The sequence below is a fragment of the Lagopus muta genome, chromosome 3, assembly GCF_023343835.1.
Source record: "Lagopus muta isolate bLagMut1 chromosome 3, bLagMut1 primary, whole genome shotgun sequence".
NCBI lineage: Eukaryota > Metazoa > Chordata > Aves > Galliformes > Phasianidae > Lagopus > Lagopus muta.
This window is the reverse complement of record NC_064435.1, coordinates 54,521,899-54,543,871: the sequence shown is the minus strand read 5'-3', so window position 1 is coordinate 54,543,871 and position 21,973 is coordinate 54,521,899. Positions and strand designations below refer to the sequence as shown.

The window sequence follows — 21,973 nt, the reverse complement described above, 5'->3', positions numbered from 1 at the left end:
TACTATCAATATTCAATTAGTGTTCTTCCTTCACTATTAGCACAGAAGAACTGTGAATTAATTAGTCATTTTAATAATATATGACTGCTACTTAAAAAATAATTATTAAGCACAAAATTATGGCTTATCAGCAAAATATTAGCTTTCCTTCTTGAAAATAATTTTAAATTTGATTTCTTCCCATAAAAGATCATTAGATGCCTTTAATTTTCTCATATTTTTCCATTATAATAAAAGTGGACATCCATTATTTTTCCAAAGTACTCTTTATGGTTTATTAAGAATCCTTAGCAGAAATAACATTTTTACTCATAAGTTATGCATACTCATTGAATACTAATGTAAGTATGTGGCTCCAGTTTTATAAAGCCGACAGAATTTACTTATATTAGCAGTCCAAATATTAAGTGGACATTTTTCATCTTATCATTTTTCAAAAACAAAGCTTACAATGGATATTAGATCAATCTTCTACTCTGATGAAAATTGTCTAGAATTAGGAAAGACCACTACTTCAGTAAAATTAATTTTAAGCTTCCATGAAATTATTGCTATTATCCTTTCTTATCACTTAGGTTTGTAGTTCTTCATTTTTAAAAAGCCTAGACAAGAAAAAAAAACCTCATGATAACACATTGATACTTAACAGTTTAGTATTCATATTCATTTATCCTCATCTTTTGTTTTATTGTTAACCTTTCTGTTAAATTAAAAAACTACTGGTTAGTAATACAATCATAGAATCACAGGATCATATGTATTGGAGGGGATCTCTGGAAATCATCTAGTCCAGCTCCCTGCTAAAACAGGTTCCCTATAGCAGGTTACATAGGAAAGTGTCCAGACAGGTTTTGAATATCTCCAGTGAAGGAGACTCCATAGGCTCTTTGGGTAGCTCTATCCCTCTCAAAATAAATCTGTTGAGATAGAACTTCTTTCAAGTTCTACTTGAGATAGAACTTACAGAATTAACTAAGTATTTCAATACCATTAAACCTGATGAAATCAAAGAATTTTAAATAGGTAAATAATGGCTCATTCCTTTATGACATATAAGTGTACAAACTGACTACTGGTCATGGCCCAGGATTATTACACTGTAATCAGACTCTCAGCATAGTTTAGGATTTTTTTTTTTTTTTTTTTTTGTAATAATATAAATGAAATGCACATGTTAAACTGTCTTCATTTTATTCCTAAGTTGCTCAATAGAAAAAAATGGATATACCTAATTCATCAATAATTTATATATAATCATATATAGCTTAGGTTGGATCAGTACAACATAAATTTCTAAATTTTACTAATTCTAAAAGAAATTCAAGGCTACCGGCTTCACTTTATTGCCATCTAATTTTTGTATCATGCATTTCATACAGAAATTATTCTGAAATGCTCTTCTGAAAGCTAATTCTTCCCAATATATGAAACTGCTTCTTAAAGGATATTATGTCTTATTAACTCTAAACAGGAGAGATTGTAATATGCTTACAGCCAATACCAAGAAAACATAAACACCATTTGTAAAGTGAAAAGAAGAACTTTTGACTGCATGAGAAGAACACGGGTGCATACAGATTCTGCTGACTACTGCTCAGTTTCAGGTCTTGAAGTAAACAATAATCTAATAAATGGCAATGGATTGTCATTATAATGAGAATACACAGTAAAATAAAACTACAGGATCTTAATTTTCAGGAACAGATGCATGCTCTAATAAAACTAAACAACACTAATTATTATACATAAATTTTTATAGCAAGATACAGCAAAGTATAAATGGAATTAGTAGGATAGCAGCTACAAAAAATATTTCTTCTCCTTGATAAGCAGGCAGCGAAGATGCCATATAGTAGAAAAAGCACAAGAAAATACATGCTACAGAAAAGTCCAATATAAAGTATGATGATACTACCACAGAATCAAGAAGCATAGAATGAATATTTTAATGTTTAGGACTACAGATGAAGGGAAATATGGATTTCTGTTAAAGGGAACCGAAGTATAAATACATACCAAGAAAGAAAAATGGAAAATGAAATGAATAGTTGTATGAATTAATAAAACAGAACACATAATTCTGGTGTTATGTAACTCAGCAAATAAACCAGAAAGGAGAACAGATCTTTAACACATAATATTTGCTGAAAATATATTTGTTTTTTAAGGTTTTCCTCTTTTTTTTTTTTAAACCTATCATTAGTCAACTAAAATCCTTGATAAAATATTTTAACTTGATAAATTGATCAATTTAAATTATAAATTGATAAAATAATATATAAATTGTTTTCTAGATCACTAACCCCATGTAAACTTAGTGCCAATTTCTCCTCTTGGTAATTAATAGGAGAAGGAAGAGATTACCAAAAGATTACCAGTTTATAATGAAGATTATTAAATATATAACATTTAATCAAACATTACGATAATTTTTTCTTCACTTCTGTCTGAGTTTAAGTAGGAGGATCAAGACCTATGCCATTAGTAGCTACAGCAGGATTGAAAAACAGATAAAACACAGTAGTCACATAACATAACAGTTAAAGTATATGTGCAAAAAAAAAAATCAGAAATACTTGTACTCAATAAATATGTAATATGATAGATGGTATTCGGGATAAGATACTAGCCTTAGGTTTCCTGCTGAGAATAAAAAATAAAAATAAGAAGAATAAAAAGTCATCAAGTTCTATTATTTTATAGATTTATACACACACAAAAAAAGAGGTTAACTTCAGTGCAGAGATTATTTCATGTTACCTTTTCTACCATAAAGAACAATTTTGTTACTACCATGAAGATACAGAAAAGAAATACCAGTGAAAAATATGGATATATAAATAAAATGAAGGAATCAGTTTTCTTCTCACTGTCAAAAGATGAGAACAAATGCATGCTCACACGTATGGTTTCTGAAAGGAGAACATGCATATGTTCGAGAACAAAGCCAAGGTAAAAGGCTGAGAAGACATAAATTGGTATTTTTTGCATCCTCATGTACTAGATTACTGTTGAACCATGATCTTAGAACGGACTTTTAGTTCTAGGGTGTTCAAAAGTACTTTGGATCCAATTAGTTTATTATAAAAGCCCAATAGAATTTTGAATATGTGATGAAATAGTCTCTCCAGAAAAAGAAAATACTAATAACCAAGTCTATTTTAGTGACAATAGCAAAATACAGAGGTTCAAGCAAAGTGATGTGCAACTAAAACTTCTACAGTCATAAAGCATTATACTTGAAATAGACAAGGCTCTCATAGTGCTTAGAAACACTTCACGCTCATAAGAGAGACAAAAGCGAAAGTAATTTATCAGTGAAATACTGAATTGATGTGTTTGAATAATGAGACTAAAATCCAGTTTTTTTGGAAACACTGCTTTCTTAGAAAAATGAAAATATGGATAATCAATCTGTATTGTACAGAACGGATATTGAACTTGGAAGTCTGAAATGCAAAAGTAGGAACAGCATGAACTTACAGCAGTTTTATATTTAAATTGTTATGCTATAGAGGGCAAAGAAACATTGGCTCTACAATAAGTAGATCTACATAAAATAATCTCCAAAACTTGAGATTGGAAAGCTACAACAGCATGATCTAAAGCTCTCTTAGCAATTAAGAATACAGCATCTAATATTCTATGAAGAATATCATAAAAATAGAATGCAATAAAAAATGCATGTAATAATTCTAAAGCAGAAATCTCTACTATAAATGAGGAATGAAAAAATCCACAACAGAACAAACAAAAACCCAAAACATTAATAAATTAAATGCAATAACAAAGTGCAAAGAAATAGTTTTCTAAGGTATAAACATTTTTTTATCCTTGGAATGAAATAACACTCTAAAATACACTGAAAACATAATGTAACTCAATATTATCCTTTTAGATCAATTGGGTTGTCATTACAAAGAACCACTAAAAATAGGAAATACACATGAACTAGGAAAAGCTAATAAACAGAAGTATAGATAATAATAAATAGAATAGATAGATAATCCACGAAATCATAAAAATCAGAATAAATCCATGCAGAAGGAAGTATTAATTCTGAAGAGTTCTGTTGTGAACAAGATTTTTTTCCCTGTCATCTATAATTTACAAAAGGATAACATAAAATACATAAGTCTTTTGGATTCAGACTTCTTACCTTGAGCAATATTACCTTGGCAATATTCATTGCCTTTCAAGGTTTGGAAAATGTATACTACTTTTAGGTAGGCCGAGAAAGTCAGCTGTTGAATACATAACATGCAGATAAATTATTTTGGAGGTTAGAACTCAAGTTTTAGAAGATCTAGGTTCAAGTACCTCTCCATTTTTGTTTTGTTGAGGTTTTTTTGTTTGTTTGTTTGTATGTTCTTGAGTTTAACCGTATTTTCCATGTAACGGAACTCTAAGCTGTAAAATAAATGTTTTAGTAAAATTAACTAACATTGATAGATTGTGTCGGAAGTTTGATTTCATAGTGCACAGATTAAAAAAATGAGGGCAATATTTGGCGGAAACCTCAGTCTAGTTCTATTCATTGAAGAGGCTGGAATTTTTGATTCTGTCCCATAAGAAGTAAATAAAATAAGAAGTAAATGTAAATAAACAGAAACGGGTAAGACATTTCAAAAGTCTGTTCCTTCTTTTCCCCGAATATATTCAGAAAACAACAACAAAACAAACAAAAAAGCAAGCATATCAGATGTTGCATAATCTTCTTACTAATAAAGATCAGGAGTAAATCTGTTAAATAAAATATTTCAGTTTGGTACAAATTGGACTAGTCTAATGCAAATTAGAGTGAAGAATCTTAGAGAAGAAAAGTCCATCACCATAGAAAGACCTAATTGGTCTTTCTCATCAAAAGACCTATTATAAGAAAACTAGGAATGAAAACTCTGCAAAAAATTCAAAGTTAAAGCACTGACTTTTTTAATGGTTGATGGTAAAAGTCACAGAAAAAACATTTTCCAAAAGTCTTCAGTGATTTGGATAGGATGGGCACCCTGTAGACTCACTTCATATTTCACTAAGAGTTTCTGTATTTCTTTTCTCAGACAGAATGTTACAGGTGTTCAGTAAACAGTTTTGGGGAAAAAAAAAAAAAAGAAAAAAAAAACCAAAAACATTCATATCTTCCTCCTGCTTATCCTGTCACAGCATAGATTGTTAACTCTATGACAATTTTTTGGTGGAGAACGTGGGCATTAACTGCTTTTTAGCTTTTAGAATGAATCTCTTTCTCTGTTCTTGGAGAGCTTCATGAGGGAATTTTATCAGTAGTTCAGTATTCCGTGCTGAGAAACTTGATCTTGAAAGGCCAGGTGTGCAACAAGTATTCTGGGATATTTGTAAACTTTGAGCAATAGTTTGTCTGGGCAGTGCTTTTCCATTTTTTTTTTTTTATTTTAATTTTTCCTCCTCTCATCAGCTGATGATATTCACTGACCCCTCTTTAGCAGCTATCAGTGATGAACTCACTCTTTATCACGGGGGCGCTGTGTAAGGGATTAAAAGCCATCATGCTCCTCAGAACTTATTAGCCAATTATCAATGTTATGATTTCTCGTTGTGGAATTGTTTTCATACATAACCAAATAAGGGCTCTGATGGAGACACCTGCATGGTTCTTACATGCAATGTGGTATGATCTGAATTTTGACACTTACAACCCAAATGGAATAGCTAATTTTACAATGTGATGTTCAGACCAGTTTCCAGGTTTTGTTCTCAGTTTGTCACCAATTTTTCAAATACTGAGTTAATGTTCATGTTTGTGAGCATACCCCTGTGCATGTTAACAATCTCCCTGAATGTATTCCTATGCATTCGCGGTATGTGGAAGGAATCTCCTCCAAAACGAGAGAATGCTGACTGGCAGAGAATATGGAGAGGTTTAGGAAAAATCCTAGAACCATGGGGACCCTCAATGTCATGGGATTTTACTCTTGAACACTTGTGGGATCCCAAGAAACTAAGCCAGTATTTGAGTCAGGGATGGTGCAGCTTACATAGATCTAAGGAGGTACAACTTATTTGGGGTTTGGCTTGTGCTTACCGTGCCCTATATAATAATATTTTGGAGAAAGAGAGTTTCCAATCTGAGGTTCAAGCCAAAGGGGAAAATCTCCAAGTCAAATCACAGGAGACACCATTAACAATATCAGTTGCCCCTGTGAAAGGCAAGAAATGGAAACGAGTGTCCTTGCATCTAGAACAGAAAAAAGATGCAGAGGAGGAAGTAGAGGAAGATCCAGGTGAAGGACCATCCTCAAAACCACCATCATTGGGGAAGGGAAAAGAAAAAACTAAGAGACATGCAGAAGAGAGCGACGAAGAGGAAATCTCTGTTACTACTCATTGGCCTCTGAAGATGACTGAAATCCAAGGCTCAAGAAAGGAGTTTACACGGCGCCCGAATGAAACTCTCGTTTCCTGGTTGCTTCGCTGCTGGGACAGCAGGGCCAGTAGCTTGTCTCTAGATGGTAATGAAGCTCAGCAACTAGGAAGCACTGCCAGAGATCCAGCTATTGATAGAGGGATTAGTAGATGTTTGGATGGGGCTGCCACCCTCTGGGAATGAATATTAATAGCTGTGAAGGAAAGGTATCCCTTCAAAGATGCTTGAAGCCTGTGATGAAAAGGCGGGATACAGTTGAAAAGGGTATCCAGTATTTGAGGGAAATAGCTGTGGTGGAAATGTTGTATGACCCTAACTTTTGTTTCTAACCACCCACACCAAAACCGTGACATTATGCCATTAGCAATCTTTGCCTGGAGAAGTGTATGCATATATAATAAATATATACAAATATATATAAATAAAACTAAATATATATATATATATATATATAAGATATATATATATATGATATAATAGCTAAATATATATATATATGATAACTAAATCAAGTAACGTCTCTGGGTTTCCTTATTGTTTTTGATGGATGTATTGATGAAAGCACCAGCACCGGTGTTAGTTTTGCTGGTCAGCAATTCTGCTAACAAATTTATATGTAAACACTGAAGTACAAAAGATATGAAATAATAAAAGAAATTAAGAGTAATAATAAGAGTAGTCTAAGTAATACTAATATAAGTGCTGCATCACTGCAACATGATTTCAAATCATTTTGTTATATTTTAGAAATAGTAATTGAGATCTAATGTACAACTTGATTATTCATTCATGAGGCTTGATTAAATCTGATTTTTATTTTAATTCATTCATGATGCAAAGAACTTAGTCTGTAGACATAAAGTCATCTACTTTATGCACTTTTCCCAACAAATTCTATCAATAAAGCTGGAAAAAATTTAAAAAGGAAAAACAATTTGTTAACTACACTTGTTACACATAAGTAGGAATAAAAAGACTGTAGAATACAGGAAGCTGAACCACTTCTGTATGGTCCATATTAAACACAGCACTATTCAAACAGCTGTATGGGCAGAGCTTCAAAAGCTGAAACTAAAACATGCAAAGATACAGGAGCAACACTACTGTAAGAGTACATCAAATGATAACAGTAAATTATCCTGAAGTCCAGTTATCTCCCAGATGAAGCAGCAGCACACCAGTCAGTGATAGCAGGTGCATTTCATGGACTCTGACCCTGAGCTCAAGGAAGAAAAATATTTTAGAACACGCTTAAAAATATATAAATGACTGGCTATTAAAAAATGGGCTAGTTGGCAGAACAGTACCTTAATGAGAAAATGGGCATAAAAGTGTCTCTAGATGATTTATTATTAGCTTCCATTCCTAAAATGAGATAAAATGCCTGGAGGGATACACAGTCTCCTCTCTGACCTTGCTGTGATAAGTCATATGAACAACAGAATCACAAAGCAGATTCCTGAAGGATAAAAAAAATTATATTTATGATTTAATTTACTTCATCTACCAGAAAAAAAAAAAAAAAGGATAACTATTGTTATTGTCCTTCCTGGTGAATCAAAAATACTTTGGAAAGTTACTAAGACTATAAAGCACCACAAATCATTGATACCTATCTTCATTTATGTTACAGGGCAAGTTTCTACCTTTTATCAGTGAAAAAGAAATCTAAATTTTAAAGGATTATTTTTTTTAATCAGGTGAGTAGGGTTATAGTAAAGAAAGAAGATACAAATTTAGCCATAGAAAAAAACTATATAATAGAGCCCCTATATAATTTTCTAATATTACTGAGCCAACATTTATTCTTCCTAAACTCATGGAAAATTTGGTATTCAAACACAGCGGGTCTCCTTGCTAACCAAAGTCCACCTCACACAAGCAACACTAAGATAATCCATACTACAAAGCCAGAGGATAAGTTAGAAGGAGAAGAAACACCTAAAATGTGCTAGTTTAGTCGAAGATTTACATGTATAAGCAGTTTAAGTAAGTATAATTGCGTAAGTATACTAATCAAGATAAAAAGCAAGATATGCTAGGATTTTGTTAAAATCTTTTGTCCCTTATCTCCAAATGGCCCACATACAGCAATGGCACAAGATCTATCCCATTCAAATAAAATACTTTGTAATACAACTTGAACAGACCCAAGATTTAACTTTTCATGATGGGAATTACTGTTGAATTTAAAACTCAGCTGTTCAAGATATTATCGAGTATAGAATGAGGGGCACTTTATAGCATAAAGACAAGAAACAAACAAACAAACAAAACAAAACAAACAAACAAAAAAAAAAACAAAGAGAAAAGTGATAGGACAGGGGGGAATCATTTTAAGCTCAAGGAGGGAAGGTCTAGATTGGATGTCAGGGGAAGTTCTTCAAAGAGAGAGAGGTGAGGTGCTGGCACAGGCTGCCCAGAAAGGTTGTGGATGCCCCATCCCTGAGGTGTTCAAGGCCAGGTTGGATGGGCCCTGGGCAGCCTGGTCTAGTATTAAATGGGGAGGTTGGTAGCCCTGCATGTGGCAGGGAGGTTGAAGATTCATGATCCTTGAGGTCCCTTCCAACTCTGGGCAACCTGGTCTGGTACCAGATCTGGAGATTGGTAGCCCTTCCTTTGACAGGGGTATTTGAACTTGATGATTCTTGTGGTATCTTACAATGCAACCCACTCTACAATTCTATGAAAATATGGAAGGGGGAAAACAGGTCCAGAGAAGAATTGCTCTACTGCAAAGTCTGTGGCAGAGAATTACAATACCCAAATGCTAATCTAATCATTAGAGCAGTAAATGAGAGCAGTAGCACTCACATAATCTAAGGGAACTGGTCTGTAAAATGGCACTGTTGTAAGCTTTAGAATCCAATGTGGCAAACCATCAGGCTGGAAAAAAAAAACAAAAAAAAAAAACAACCACAAAACAGATTTTTAAATACTCATTTCTAGATTGAGGTTATAATGCAATAAATGCAAATAGCAAAAAATTTTTGAAACTGTTCTATGCATGTGCTTATCTGTTACTTTTTAAAATATTTAAATACAAAGAGTAGTATTCTGCTTTGCATGCCTTGAACAAAATTTATCCTGATTTTATTTCATGCATATTGTAGCCCATATTTAGGATATACACAAATATAATTTTCTTAGCTACCATGAAATTCTTCCATTAAAAATTTATGTGACACTTTATGAACAATACATCACATAAGACTTTCCTTCTAAGCAGAAACAAGGACAGTTCTTTATCTTAGTGTATTTCTCCAGTTTGTGTGCCGCTGTCAGTTAATTACATATCACTATTATGGAAAAGCAACACAAACAGAGATGGCTTAGAAACATGCTGTGTATGATTTTTTTTTTTTTTTTTTTTTCTGTTTTTGATATATAAGCAACTGATGCAAGAACAAAACTTCTGCAAAGGCTTCATGAAAAATGTTGTAATTTTGAGCTCATTCCAGTGTCCCATGACTTTGTGTACTTTAAAGGAAGGAGTTGACGGACAGAGGCATATATTTTTGCTCTCAAAAAAAGAGAACAGTCTCAAAAGGAGAAGCAAACATATACTAGCAATTAAGTTTCTAAAAGGCACAGACCACAAAGTCAAAAGCCTGCATTTATATTTCCAAAAATAATTCAGAGTATGTTCACGTGTATTCATATCCATAATGGTAATACTGAATAACTTAAGATTTTAAAGCTTTTAAAGCAAATTGATATTATGGCTCAGAAAAAGTTCTGAATCACTCAGTGAGCATCACAATACTCTTTAAAAATTCTGATTAAATTCTAAATCAAAGTAGAAAAGGAATCAGCGTTTCATATTCTGCATTATTTCACAATGGTTAACATTATGTCATTTTTGTCCAAGATAATTTAAGAGCATTTCCAAGGGATGCCACTATGACCAGTACCACACGTCCATTTTCTATAATACTACTCTAATCTCAACACTGATATGTTTAGACATTTATTTCTCCAGGTTTCATTTCAAAATTTAATTGACAGTTTGTATAACAGTACAAAAAATAGGATTTAACATATCCCCAAAGATAATTTGATCGCATCTTTTTGCCTTTAATCTGTACTTCTCTGAAAGTACAAGTAGATTATCTATGTCTGAATTCAGCTTGGATTCTAATTCCAGTCCCCTGATTCCCTCATCTCTATTTTTTCTTTTGCAGAAGAATAGTTAACACCTGACTGCCTCAGAACAAGCAGCAAATGTCAGCACATAGGTTGTTCTATAATGTTATCAGCTCTTACAAGCTGTTAGAGACTGATATACATCATCCATTTAACTGTAAAATTAGAGATCTGAAATCTTGTTGTTTCCTATCTCCCTGTGAAGCATGTACATCAAATTATCACATGCTAAAAGATAACCTATGGTCCTCTTTCACAAAGCTATCCTTCTTTTTAACTTGATCAGAACGTAACTAGTGTGCACCAAAATTACCCATGGGTAACAGACAAATTTGTTGTCCAAAGAAAAAAAGCAGCTCAAGATCAAGGCTGACCAGCTTCAAGAATGTTAGGCAGAGTCTTCTGATTATGTATTTTAAATTAACTTTGATTTGATTTTAAACTCAAGATTAATGAGATACAAAAAGATCTCCCCTAGATTACTACATACTGTTAATGCTACAGCTTTCTCACATTTTATTAATGTTTTCTACAACCCCAAAAACTCAAAGGAGTGACAGCAGTAAACAACGGAAGGGTAACTGATTTTGGCTACTGGATTTCTTCAGTGCCTTTGACAGGGTCCCACACCACATCTTTATCTCTAAACTGAAAAGATGGATTTGAAGAGTGGACTATTCGGTGGGTAAATAGTTGGTTCAATGGTCAAGTCAGTAGCTTGTTGTCAGTGACTTCGTGTCCAGGTGGATTTTGGTCACAAGTGCTGTCCCCCCGGATATGTCTTTAGAACAGCACTCTTCATTATCTTTATCAATGACACAGTGGGACTGAGCATGCCCTCAGCAAGTTTGTTTTGAAACTGAACTGAGTGGTGCAGTTGTTACAATACAGGGGAGGAAAACTATGAAAAGGGACCTGAACAGGCTTGAAAATGGGCCCACCTGAATCAAATGAGGTTCAACAAGGGCAAGTGCAAGGTGTTGCTCTTGGGTTGGGGCAATCCCAAATATGTATACAGGCTGGCAGGAGAACTCCTTGAGAGCTGTCCTACAGAGGACTTGAGGATGCTAGCGGACAAATAACTGGACATGAGCCTGCAGTATGCTCTTACAGTCTGGGAGGCCAACTGTATACTGGGCTATATATGAGAGGCTGCCAGTAGGGAGAGGGAGATGGTTGTCCCCTTCTACTCTGCTTTTGTGAAGTTTCATCTAGAATCCAGACTTGGGACTCCCAATACAAGAAATATGGAACATAGAAAAGACATCACAAACTTGCTATATTTTTCTATATTGGTAGCTGACTTCTGTCAGATGATAGTAGTATCATCTCTCGTAACAATATCCACAGCAATGTTCTGTCATTTTGGTTGCTGAACTGAATCATAGGAACTGATCTTAAAGATGAATTGAAAAAGAAACCAAAAATTCATATATTATGGACCATCACCAACAACAAAGAAAAGGTAAAATACCTACGATAATGTTAGATCATCAGTTGAGAGTGCATTCACCAATAACTTACTTTATCCTTTTTGAATGAGCTCAACCTCATGGGCAGCACATGTTGCAAGTTACATGCTTCCTAAATAGAATTAATTGAAGCTGATTGAACATTGTCAGAATGAGATAAAACAGGCTTTTCCCCCCCCTTCTCCCCCTCCCCCCCCCCCCACTGTTTGGAAATAGGGAAAAGACACAAGACCTAGAGGAAATCTAAGGATTACCGTTCAAATTATTTGTGAAATTGTACTCAATTATAAAAAGCGAAACAAAAATATACAAGAACTGAACTTAACAAGGTATGTAAAAATGGATGGGAAGCAAAACTTTCTGTTGTGTTCAATGTACATAACTCAGGATAAGGAGTACTAGCTTTTAGGTCCATTTAGAATACAAAGAATGAACATCATTTCCTTGTTGCTGATCTTTGAAATTTTTCTGCCTACAAGCAGAAAGCACACAGAATTCTTTAAGTCCTTTACAAGATATTGCAGTTTTATCAGGCTTCATTTCCAAGAGAAGAGCACTCTCATTTTTACATCTGGTCCAAACTTGAATATGTGCATGGAAATTGAGGTTAGGGGGAAGGAAGAATAGAGGTTGATTATGTGTTAACTGTATGCGTCATTTCTGCATAGAAGTATTAATGACTTTCTCTTAATGAGTTGTGGACTAGTTCACAACAACATTTTCATGTGGAAATTAAATCTTAGGGTTCATCATCAGTACTTACCAGAAACAACACTGACAGGCATGCTAGTAACATTACAAAAACAGAAGTTTTCTACAAGAGACTGAAAACAAACTAACAAACAAACAAACCAGATGTTCAGTGATGGAGTGATGGTAATAAGGAGAAAATAATCGTTTCTGTTTTCTAGAATCCAAATAAAGTAACAAGGAAGCTTCTGAATGGGAGAGAGTTTGGACTATTTAGTACTTCTTTGAGAAAAGTGAAAATAGTTCATTTAAAGGGGAAACAAATACAGTAAGTATTGGCAAACTAGATTTAAAACAAAGACAATTGTTTGCGTGTAAAAGCATTCACAACAATTTCTGTCATATCAGTATGGTACAAAATTTACCAGCTCAAACTGGAAACAGCACAAATTCAACCAAGGGTAACCACTTCAAAGTCCTCAAATTTCACATTTATAGGTAATAGGCAAAACTTCAGCTTAAAACGTCGTACATGCCTTCTTCATTTCTCAAATTACTTTCCAAGACTTAGTATGGTGATTCATCTGTCTGACCAAGTCTGCATGAATGCTACTAACAATAACTAGTGACAGCTATTAACATACGAATACGAATGAGTATGATACATTGCTATAGATAAAACCATTGTTTTAACTCAAGAAAAGTATTACCCATACAAGGCATATAACAAAATTACAAACTCCTTAAATACAAAGGCTGCATAAAAAGGTAAGGAAATAATAAATATTGAACTGAACTGAAAACAGAAGGAAAATACAATTATACAGAATGCAATCATACAATTTGAAACAAGGCTGGAGTAACACAAGGCAAATTCTGTCATCTGTTCAAACTGTACAGTCTCACTACAGTCAAAGGGAAGAGTTCAGTACAATACCTGTTAAAATCTGAGTCACTGGACTTAATCACTGCAAATAGTCAGGACCTGGGATCTTTGCCTCTTTTCAAGAGGAAATTGTGTACTTTCCTTATCAGAACATTTGATACATTACCCTTAAACAGGCGATTCTCTTTAAAAGAGAAATACATGCACAAAAAAACCCACACAACAATCTTCTGAGCAGTCACACAAATGGCTTATAACACAACCCGCCATACTGGGAAGTGTTAGGACAACCAGATAACCCATCTGAAAGCTTGCATTTTAATTTGGGAGAAGCTATTGACTCCTTCAAGAATAGAGAAACCTTTTAAAGAGACTTTGACAAATTACAGGGCTAAGCAATCACCAACCACATGAGGTTTAATAAGAGCAAATGCTGGATTCTGTACCTCAGATGGAGCAATCCTGGATCTACATATAGACCATGATCATAGAATCACAGAACTATTTGAGTTGGAATGGACCCTTAAAGGTCACCTAGTCCAACTCTCCTCCTGCAATGAACAGAGGCACCCACTGACAGATAAAGTTGCTCAGAACCTGCTCCAACCTGACCTTGAATGTCTACAGAGTCAGGACTTCCACCACATCTGGGCTATGCTGAACCCCATGAGATTCATCCAGACCAACTGCTTAAGCTTGTCTAGGTCTCTCTAGATGGCACCTCATCTCTTGGGCATGTTGACTGCACCACACAGTTTGGTGTCATCTGCAAATTGCTGAGGGTGCACTGAGATGCTGAAAAGTAGTACTGCAGGAAGGGATATGGGCATTCCGGGTGACAGCTCACTGAATATGAATGAGCAGTGTGCCTTACAGTAGCGTTAACTGAACGCTGGTGCCCCAGGCACAGTACTGCCAGTTGATCAAGAAAAGGGATTATCACTTCAGAAAAATTAAAATAAACAGACTGTTTTAACAAGAAACAACAAAAACATCAGGACAGAGTGAAATAAAGTCTGTAGGATGGAGGAGGAAGAGATATTTACAACAATAAGGGGCAGAATTTAGATCAAAGCCAGCCAAATTCAGAACTTAATCAGAACTTAAGTACAGTACAGAAGGGAAAGAGAAAAAAATATAGCCTTTTGACTAACTTAATGGTGCTCCATTAGTCACAGGGGACATACATTTGCAGCTATAACTACCATAGTTATGCCATTTTTGAGGGAAAGCCTATTTTCAGGTGAATAACAATGCTCTGTTCAACAATTATTGTAGAACCACACTTTCAAAACTATGTCCTGCTTGACTGCATTGTGCTGATAGCCTTATAACAATCCAGCTGAGCTTAATACCCCTATTACATGTACTGGAACAGTTATTCTTCCATGTAAACAAGTTGATTCAAGTGCAGAATTTACTAACTGTATTAATGAAGCTGTTCATTTGAAAATTGGTTAGACATCACTCACAGGCAAAAAGAAAGAACAAGTAATTTGTTACTCAGAGTACTGAAGTATGTTTGGTGTTTTTGGCTCAGTCTTATCATGCTCTAGCTTGAGCCAAGACTACCAGAACTAAATTAAGAGAGTATAGGGACATTCATGATGATTTTTAATATATCTTTAAGTTGAACTCTCTCCCACCATTACCACAGAATAAATTTGTTTGTATTAAAAAGAATTACAGTTGTCCTTTTCCATCATCTAATTTTAGAAAACCTACAGCACAAATTCCAGAAATGTCAACATCACAAGCCAAGGGAAATAATCAGTGAGAATAGATAATGTCAGTCATCTCTCACCAAAACCTTTTTTTCCCCATTAAATGGAATGATTAATATTTTATCTGCTTACTTACATTTAAAGGTAGAGCACAAATGTATCAAAGATTTATAGATAATTAATCTAAGTTTCAGTTCTTGAAAACTCTTATAAAACTCATTTAGTGACTCAAGATGGTTCTCCAGTTTGTTTTGTTTTGAAATACATATATTTATTATCTTCAGAAAGAGAGAAACAGGAATAGATCTTAGTTCTCAGTCCACTGCATTTGTCAGTGAAAACATACATACTACACAAGCTTTGTTTTAAAGCGTTTGTTATAGACATCTGTGTTCTTATTGTTATTTTCCTTCTTAGTAAGGATATTCAGGAAGTATAAATATTACAAATTCTACACAAGTATTTGCTACTTTTTTTTCCTTGTTCTTGTAACCATCTATAGCAATTGATCTTTCAGCTCTGACTCTTTATTTTACAAAAAAATTTTACATAATAAAAGCAGTTATTATTCACTAATTTATTATATTCCAGAAGTGTTTTAAAATTATTTAAATTCTCCTATGTTCAGTTTTATGTTTAACTTCATATTTGTTCTTGATTTGTGTCCTTTCAAATTCATTTTCCATTCTTTATTTTGAAGGAATGTAAAGATCACACACAATATTTTCAAAGTTTCCTTCAGTATTGTCTTAGAAAAATTTTAAGGACCATTTGCTTACAGTATTTTCTTATATCATTCCATTTAAACATTACTGTTGTGACGCCTCCCAAAACTTCACATGCTCTGTGTGTTAAGCCAACAGCACATATTCTGTGTTCCCTCTCAGCTTTATGATATTAGCTTCATCATTTTCTATTCTTTAATGGTATACTCAGTTAAATTCACATTAATCTAATTATAGTGACATGCAGAAACACAAGAAGAACACAGCAAAGCAATTTTCCTTTCGTTTTTCCATGTACTTAGCTTCTAAAGTCAGGTAATGCCTGTGCAATGTGAAGCCGTACTACCCAATGAGGATCTGAAACCATTTTATAGTACAAGGAAGACAAAAATCGCTCAGCTGCTACATTATATCCAGGTAGGGTTGTTTTTTTTTTTCCCCGTAAGTATCAGCTCTGTTTTCACGACAGAAACTTTCAGTTCAGCTCTTACAATTTACAAGCTTAGGTCTTGTGAGTATTGTCTCAACTCCCTATTCAGACGGTAATATATTCTCCATGAATTCTCTAATGACATTCAGGCTTAAAGGAACTGCTGTTTAAGTATACACTTTCTAAACATGCCCTCCTGGAGTCTAGTCATGCAGGAACTCAAGATAACTATGACAGTTCAAACTCCTTTAAATAAAATACAAACTCTGAAAAATTCTTACTGCCAAAATTCTTCTTGGATTTAAGAGTATTTCACCATCACTACTTCATCTTCCAGTGTTCAGAGAAAAAAATAACTTGTAAGACTAGGAAAAATATAAAAACAAAAATAAAAAATAAAATTGTTGAGAACATCACGTGCTTGTCAGGATAGATAGTTCTACATGTCTTATAAATCCATTAAACTTTTCTACAACTACAAACAGAGGATTCTATTCAAACAAAAGGTATCAAAATCATTCTGAGTCAGTACTCCAGAATTCATATTTTCTTTTGACAGACACAGCAAGATTAAGTTTCTTCAGACTTATCATTTACTAGTTTAACGAATCAACACTTCCTTGTAAGGTATACACTGCCAATTATACGGAATGAAGCCCATCAATACAGCATGTTTTAGTGGCAACTAACTATAAGTGTGGACTTTTAAAATTATTTTTATTTTATCCCCTTCTCAGAGAGAAATAAGACTATGAGAAATAAGGGAGAAATAAGTTCATTTCTTTAAATGGTTCTGCTGAAGAATTATTTTATTTTTTAAACCACAGCATGCTGATATTATTTTCTCACATTTTCCCAAGGTATCCTGTCCCCACATCAGTTGTGGCCTACCACTATTAGCAGTAAGATCTGAGATTAGCAGTAAGATCTGAGTCACTAGAAGGGAAATGTAGTCATCCTCTCTGTACTATATCTTTATTTCTGGAATTGATTTGCTTGACTAGTCTGAAGAGAGACATAGCTGTTATTGTTGTATTAACACTACCACACTGACTCCTGCCTGGCTTCAAGTGTACCACCATGGTGACATTAATTTGAAGGCCTGCTATTAAACATTTTGTGTATACAGAGGATATTATGTCTCACAAAAATGTCTGCTTGACTCCATAATCTACCACCTCTAGAATTCACACTATCTGCCAAGACTAAGAGCTCACACCTAAAATGTATTAGCTTTACAAGATTACTTGTTGCTTGTGGTCACACTTCATGAAAACATTTCTAGCACATGGGAAAAGTAATGGATATCTCAATGAAATTTTCTACTTTCCTGAAATACAATACTGCCAGACTTTGATGAAGAGAAAGTGAAAAAGAAGCAAAAAAGACTTTAAAGAAAAAGAATGAAGTCAACAAGCCTTCACTGCACTGTAATCTCTTGTCAGTTCATAAATTTTTACTTTTCTGATGGCTTCTATTACTTGTTGTTTTCTAGGAAGTTCTCCCACTAACCTATTTACTTCACACACTGACTCAAAAGAGTAAAAAAAAAGTTAAAAAATTACTCTAAACTTACTAGTCTATTTCACATAACCTATTTTTCTGAATGCTTAGAGTAGATTCCTTAGGCCAACAATCTGCAGTAGTGTTTACTTATGCCCTCAGTGCTCTTCGGCTGATTCCTACACGTTGTGTATTCTTTCCTCATAAAAAGAATAGAAACAAGGACATTTAAAGGTCTCATATGCTTTAGTAAATAACTGACTGCTCAATGAGCTGTGCAATGCCTCAATTGAAATAATTACAAATGGTCAGTGACTGGAGCATGTGCAGTGTGCAAGAGCAGACAAGGTGATGAATGAAGCTCAGTGCTAACTTATTGTTAGTAAGGTCAGGTCCAGGAGATGGTGTAGAATCAGACATGATATATCAAATAATTTGTGGAGTATGTGGACTCTGGACAGCAGAGACACAGTTTTGCCTATTGATGCCTCAGCCCGGCAAAAGAGTCAGCCACTATTATACTTCACAGAAGTTATGATACCTGCTGCTGTTACTCTGTCCACCACTGTTACACATATATACATAAATATCTGTATCAAAATGTTACAATTTTAGTGATGGTTGCAACAGCCAATTAGACATAATGTAGACTTCAGTTATAACAATTTTACACTCTCTAGCTTTTCTTTGGTATTACAAATTCAGAATCTGAATAAAGAAAGCCAGTTCAAGTTTATTTTTTTTCATTACCTTCTCCAAAGCTTCATAACTTACATTGTATTTTCAGGATATTTCCACATTCACTGAATAGTAATATTTTAAGACCAAGAGTTTTATTACTTCATTCCCATAAATGGTTGCTGATAATAACCAAAGAAGGCTTAGAAATAAGTACACCAAGTGACACAGTGATAGTCTACAAGTACTTTTCTTATAACCATAACACAGATATTAAGGCTATTTTCCAATACTAACATTCTGAGACCATCCACCTTCGACAAAATTAGCTGTGCAACTCCAGAATATTATTTCAGGTTTACTATTTTTTTCAAACCCTATATTCAGTTATATAAATAGTCTCTGTACTAATCTCAAACACATTTGTTTAGCCTGTTTTGATCTTAATGATCCATCATATTAATCAACGGAACATGTACGGATTCTCTAGCAAATAACCTTAATTTTGCTCTCCAAAATTTTCTGAAGTTAAGAATAGTATGTAGCCACAATGACTTCTCACACACTGAAGAATCAGGAAAAAAAGTTGTATAGTGATAATAAAGGAAGAAGTAGCACCGCAATAATAATGACATCTGTTAATTAAAACTGCAGTAAATGGACATTTGGAAGTAGAGAGGTAAAGAAAATCTGTAAGAACAAAGCTAAATTTCAAGATCTTGCACATTTCCATGTAGCAAGCAGTGAAACAATCTTATGGGATAGGAAATGTGATCTGAAGGATCACGGGTATTTTGTGGGAAACAGAAGAAGAAACTGATACAAAACTAGAGGGACAAGGAAAACTGTACAGTCCTGCATTCACTAAGCGAGAATCAACTTATGTATTATGTCTTATTTTAGTACAATATTAAAACTTTCAACAGACATCCTATCTCCCATTATTTGGAAGGAAGGAGAGACAACAAACAAATATGCAGTAACACCTTCATTCTCAACATTTAAGGCTTAAGGTTTGATACCAACTTCTCTCACACTCCGATACAGTGCATATAAAACATCATGGTAATAGTTAATTTCTTTAGCTTATTAGTTATTGGTCATTTAAGTCCTCATAGCCACTTTGTCTCCTTTCATTTGTCTTCTTACGGTACGTAAACTAAAATTTCACAAATTCATTTTGCTTTAGTTTTCTGAAGTACAATTTAAAATATTGCATGGTACATTAGAGAGAAAACTAACATAATGTACATAGATGCTCAAAGCATAGAGAAATTACTGGCTTTATCAGCTCAGTTAGTAGAATAAATATTGTTTGCTTTAGAAGTGAAGCACCACAATATTTGAATTCTCACTATAAATTTTCATCAGTTTATGAAATCTTTTAGTACATCTAGAGATTTCCCAGCAGTCTCAAATTAAAAGGTCTTCCTCTAAAGTGCTATTAGCATAAGAGAAACTTACTGAAGACATGTGAAATCAATCACTGTAACTATTGTAACCAAGACAAATCCCCATTAGAAACTATGCTACACTTACAAGCATCTATTTTAAATTTTTATATACTTGGTATGCCCAATATAGCATAGATTAATTTATCCCAAGTTACTTTGTAAATCTAGCAGATTTAATAAATTCACACTTAAATCGCGATTCAATTACTTACTCTTCAGCAATTTTATAATCTAAAGTATATAGCAGAACAAGAATATAATTAAAGAGCTTATTCATTAAAGAAACACTTCTCTGCTTCTCGATCACCTGGCTTTTTCTCAAGACATTCAAGCTAAGTACAAATGTCATTATGAAAAACAGAAAATTATAAGTACTTGATAATACACAGAAGGGGACACAATTCATCATGCAGTGAATTTAGGGATTTTTTATCTCTTATGAACCTACACGTTCACTACAGATGCTTTCTTAATGTTTATTAACTGCACATCCATGGCCAACTAGGTCTTCATACATTTTTACAGTTCATTTAATTTTTCGATAACGTGCAGCTTTAAAAGGGTAACAGCTTTCGTATAATTACGTGTACAAATGATGTATAACTAAAATCCAGCTACAAAGTTCATCTGCATGTAAAGCGACTCACAGCCATTTACATGTCCTGTGGGTGAAATTTCTTAAAGATCAGACAAAAGATTGAGCCAATTATTTGGCAGTGGTTGCAATACAGTGAAGAAGTATTAGCATTTTAAGCATGCAGAAGTATTGGATATTAGAATCTTAAATTTCTCTCTGGTACTATGGACCCACATTCCCTAGAGGCCTTATAAGCAAAAATTTCTGCTTATATCTAACTAACAATACAGAAAAGTATAGTCCACTTTGATTGATGAGAACTCTGAAGCAGGGAAGTACTACCTATCTTCTAAGCCTGTACAAAATGGAACATACGAAACAGATCTATTAATCATTAGGACAGTGCCTTGATCAAGACCAACATATCCTTTTTAAAGAAAATAAAAACAGACTAAAAAACAAACAAACAAAAAAAAACCCACTTTCATCTTGAAGTTGCAATACATCTTGCTGAAGTGAGATGTTACTCCTCCTAGCAGACTCAGATTGTATTTCCCCATATGGAAGCTAATCTATTGTTCCAACCAACATTTCAGCACTGCTTAGAATGATTTCCTAATAAACTGGGAAACACCGGCACTGCTCCTGCCTGTGAGTAAAACCAGCTATTCCAAAGAATGGCTATGGCTGTGCTGTTAGGTGGCAGAGTAACTAACTCAGCTTTCTTCACACCTTGCACTTTCCAAGAAAGGTTTTGTATTGCTTGTTCCATTCTTAGAGATGTCTTTACACAGATAAGGATTTGATACAGTTTTCTGCATGCAATTATTATTATTATTATTATTTTTAAGTTCTAACAAAATCTTCATGGTGCTTGGAAGTTCTAGATTAGAATTTCATTAGAAATTCTAATTAGATTCAGGAAAAAAAAAACAACAACAATGAAAACAATTACAACAACAACAAATATAAAACCACCAACAAATACAAATGGAAGACTGCTTTCTCCCTTCATACATGAATGCAACACACAGTAATTTCATTGTGACCTAGAGCACTGAGTTTCTTAAGTACAATCAATCCATAAAAAAATCAATTCTGAAATAATAGTTCTACAAAGTGCCTACAAAAGTATTCCTTAAAATTTTACTGGAGAATACAGTCAAGTAAACAAATTATAAACTTATTTTCTTAGCTCAAAACTAAAGTCCCTTCATAGAATTATCTAATTTGTGTGTCTTTATTTGTTCAAATATTCCCTTAAAATAAAAATGAAGAAAATTTAACT

At 33.9% G+C, this 21,973-nt stretch overlaps 1 protein-coding gene across 5 annotated transcripts in view; it reads right to left on the bottom strand.

Moving 5' to 3' along the window:
• Positions 1-21,973, bottom strand: part of CCDC102B (coiled-coil domain containing 102B) — a 120,978-nt gene that overhangs the window by 32,237 nt on the left and 66,768 nt on the right. For 3 of the 5 annotated variants that reach the window (XM_048939734.1, XM_048939732.1, XM_048939733.1), the window contains exons 6-9: positions 12,071-12,130; positions 9,215-9,286; positions 7,708-7,859; positions 6,956-7,616 (exon numbers count right to left, since the gene is read on the bottom strand). The exons of the other annotated variants lie outside the window; for them this stretch is intronic. In XM_048939734.1, coding sequence (XP_048795691.1) covers positions 7,845-7,859; positions 9,215-9,286; positions 12,071-12,130 — 147 coding nt within the window. In that variant the 3' untranslated portion in view covers positions 6,956-7,616; positions 7,708-7,844. Of the gene's footprint in view, positions 1-6,955; positions 7,617-7,707; positions 7,860-9,214; positions 9,287-12,070; positions 12,131-21,973 lie in introns of those variants that run through there. 5 annotated transcript variants of the gene reach the window in all.